The sequence below is a fragment of the Oncorhynchus tshawytscha genome, unplaced genomic scaffold (assembly GCF_018296145.1).
Source record: "Oncorhynchus tshawytscha isolate Ot180627B unplaced genomic scaffold, Otsh_v2.0 Un_contig_10590_pilon_pilon, whole genome shotgun sequence".
NCBI classification, from domain to species: domain Eukaryota; kingdom Metazoa; phylum Chordata; class Actinopteri; order Salmoniformes; family Salmonidae; genus Oncorhynchus; species Oncorhynchus tshawytscha.
This window is the reverse complement of record NW_024608896.1, coordinates 1-2,500: the sequence shown is the minus strand read 5'-3', so window position 1 is coordinate 2,500 and position 2,500 is coordinate 1. Positions and strand designations below refer to the sequence as shown.

At 44.6% G+C, this 2,500-nt stretch overlaps 1 protein-coding gene across 1 annotated transcript in view; it reads right to left on the bottom strand.

Annotated features, from left to right (window-relative positions):
• The window catches only part of LOC121843938 (paladin-like), a gene marked incomplete at its 5' end in the record, with an annotated part of 50,128 nt that extends 47,923 nt beyond the window's left edge, over positions 1 to 2,205 (bottom strand). The window contains 1 exon segment of the mRNA XM_042313829.1: positions 2,063 to 2,205. Coding sequence (XP_042169763.1) covers positions 2,063 to 2,205 — 143 coding nt within the window.
• Positions 2,206 to 2,500: the final 295 nt, after the last annotated feature.

Genomic DNA, 2,500 nt, shown 5'->3' with positions numbered 1-2,500 from the left:
CTGCTGTCCTCTGTACATAGACCTGTCATCACTGGTTACTCAACCCTACACCTTAGAGGCTGCTGCCCTCTGTACATAGACCTGTCATCACTGGTTACTCAACCCTACACCTTAGAGGCTGCTGCCCTCTGTACATAGACCTGTCATCACTGGTTACTCAACCCTACGCCTTAGAGGCTGCTGCCCCACATAGACATGGAATCACTGGCCACTTTAATAATGGAACTTTGGTCATTTTAATTATGTCACATAGAGGCAGTATTCTACTGTATTTTAGTCAAAAAATATGTATATATTTCTTAACTCTGTGTGTGTGTGTATTGTTAAATATTACTGCACTGTTGGAGCTATTAACACAAGCAATTCACTAAACCCGCAATAACATCTGCTAAATATGTGACCAATAACATTTGAATTATCATCACACACACATCTCAGGAGTCAACCAGCTGTAGTAGTAGACACATAGGACCCTACTCACAATGCTCTCAATCAAGAGCTCAAAGCAAGTAGTCAATGTAAACCAGTATATACATATTTTTTATTTTACCTTTATTTAACAAAGCAAGTCAGTTAAGAACAAATTCTTATTTTCAATGACAGCCTACCTACCTAGGAACAGTGGGTTAACTGTCTTGTTCAGTGGCAGAACGACAGATTATCAGCTCGGGGATTTGATCTAGCAACCTTTCGGTTACAAGTCCAACGCTCTAACCACTAGGCTACCCTGCCGCCACTTATTACCATGAGCAACAACATATTATTCATTTCTAACCAGTACTGCACCCTAAAGTCAAAGAATTAACATTAAACAACAACTACTAAACAAACATAGTACTTGTAGATGCTTTTGAGTACCTTGGGTCCAAGACATGACTAGTCACCTAAAAACAAGAGCATTACTGCCATCTATGGGCCATGAGTGGAACTGTAGCTAAATAAAGACAAGAGCATTACTCCCATCTATGGGCCATGAGTGGAACTGTAGCTAAATAAAGACAAGAGCATTACTGCCATCTATGGGCCAGGACTAGAACTGTAGCTAAATAAAAACAAGAGCATTTTACCACCCTCTATGGGCCAAAAGTAGAACTGTAGCTAATTTTTTTTTTTAAACAAGAGCATTACTGCCATCTATGGGCCAGAAGTAGAACTGTAGCTAAATAGTCTTGTCTCTCCCATTGGGTTGTACCAGTTCAGGGTCATGCCTTTCAGACTAGAAATGTACCTGTGACACATGACAACCAATGCAACCATTCCCTTATATCAGTGTGATCAAAACAGCCTTCAAAACAGTGTTTTAATGAGTTGACATTATTTGTGTTATTGATAGGTAGTGTAATGTAAAGGCAGGTGTCGCCCCCTACTGGACATGTCTGTAGGTGCAGATGATAATCACTCAGGTGGCGGTCTATGAGGTATATGGTGGTGTATGGTCTAGTATGGTTGTCTATGGGGTTTATGGTCTAGTATGGCTGTCTATGGGGTGTATGGTCCTACCTGTCTATAGGTATGTAATGGGGGGGGGTGCTACCTGTCTGATGGTGTGTAATGGGGGTGCTACCTGTCTGTAGGTATGTAATGGGGGTGCTACCTGTCTGATGGTGTGTAATGGGGGGGGGGTGCTACCTGTCTGTAGGTATGTAATGGGGTGGGGGGTGCTACCTGTCTGATGGTGTGTAATGGGGGTGGTCCTACCTGTCTGTAGGTACAGATGATTATCTCTCTGAGGTGGTAATGCATGGGGGTCATGGTCTAGTGTGGCTGTCTATGGGGTGTATGGTTCTACCTGTCTGTAGGTACAGATGATTATCTCTCTGAGGTGGTAATGCATGGGGGTCATGGTCTAGTGTGGCTGTCTATGGGGTGTATGGTCCTACCTGTCTGTAGGTACAGATGATTATCTCTCTGAGGTGGTAATGCATGGGGGTCATGGTCTAGTATGGCTGTCTATGGGGTGTATGGTCCTACCTGTCTGTAGGTACAGATGATTATCTCTCTGAGGTGGTAATGCATGGGGGTCATGGTCTAGTATGGCTGTCTATGGGGTGTATGGTCCTACCTGTCTGTAGGTACAGATGATTATCTCTCTGAGGTGGTAATGCATGGGGGTCATGGTCTCGCTAACTGAGTCCAGAGCCATGTCCACCTCCCTCTTCATCTGGTGGCCGTCCGGCAGTAGTCTGACTAGCTGCATCACCACCTGGGGACAGACAGAATAAACACACTGACTGTCAGACAGGACAGAATACACACTCACTGACTGTCAGACAGGACAGAATACACACTCACTGACTGTCAGACAGGACAGAATACACACACTGACTGTCAGACAGGACAGAATACACACACACACTGACTGTCAGACAGGACAGAATACACACACACACTGACTGTCAGACAGGACAGAATACACACGGACTGTCAGACAGGCAGCGTAGAGAGATGGTGGTAATGTGTTACCATGGACCCCAGGTAGAGGAGAGAGATGGTGGTAATG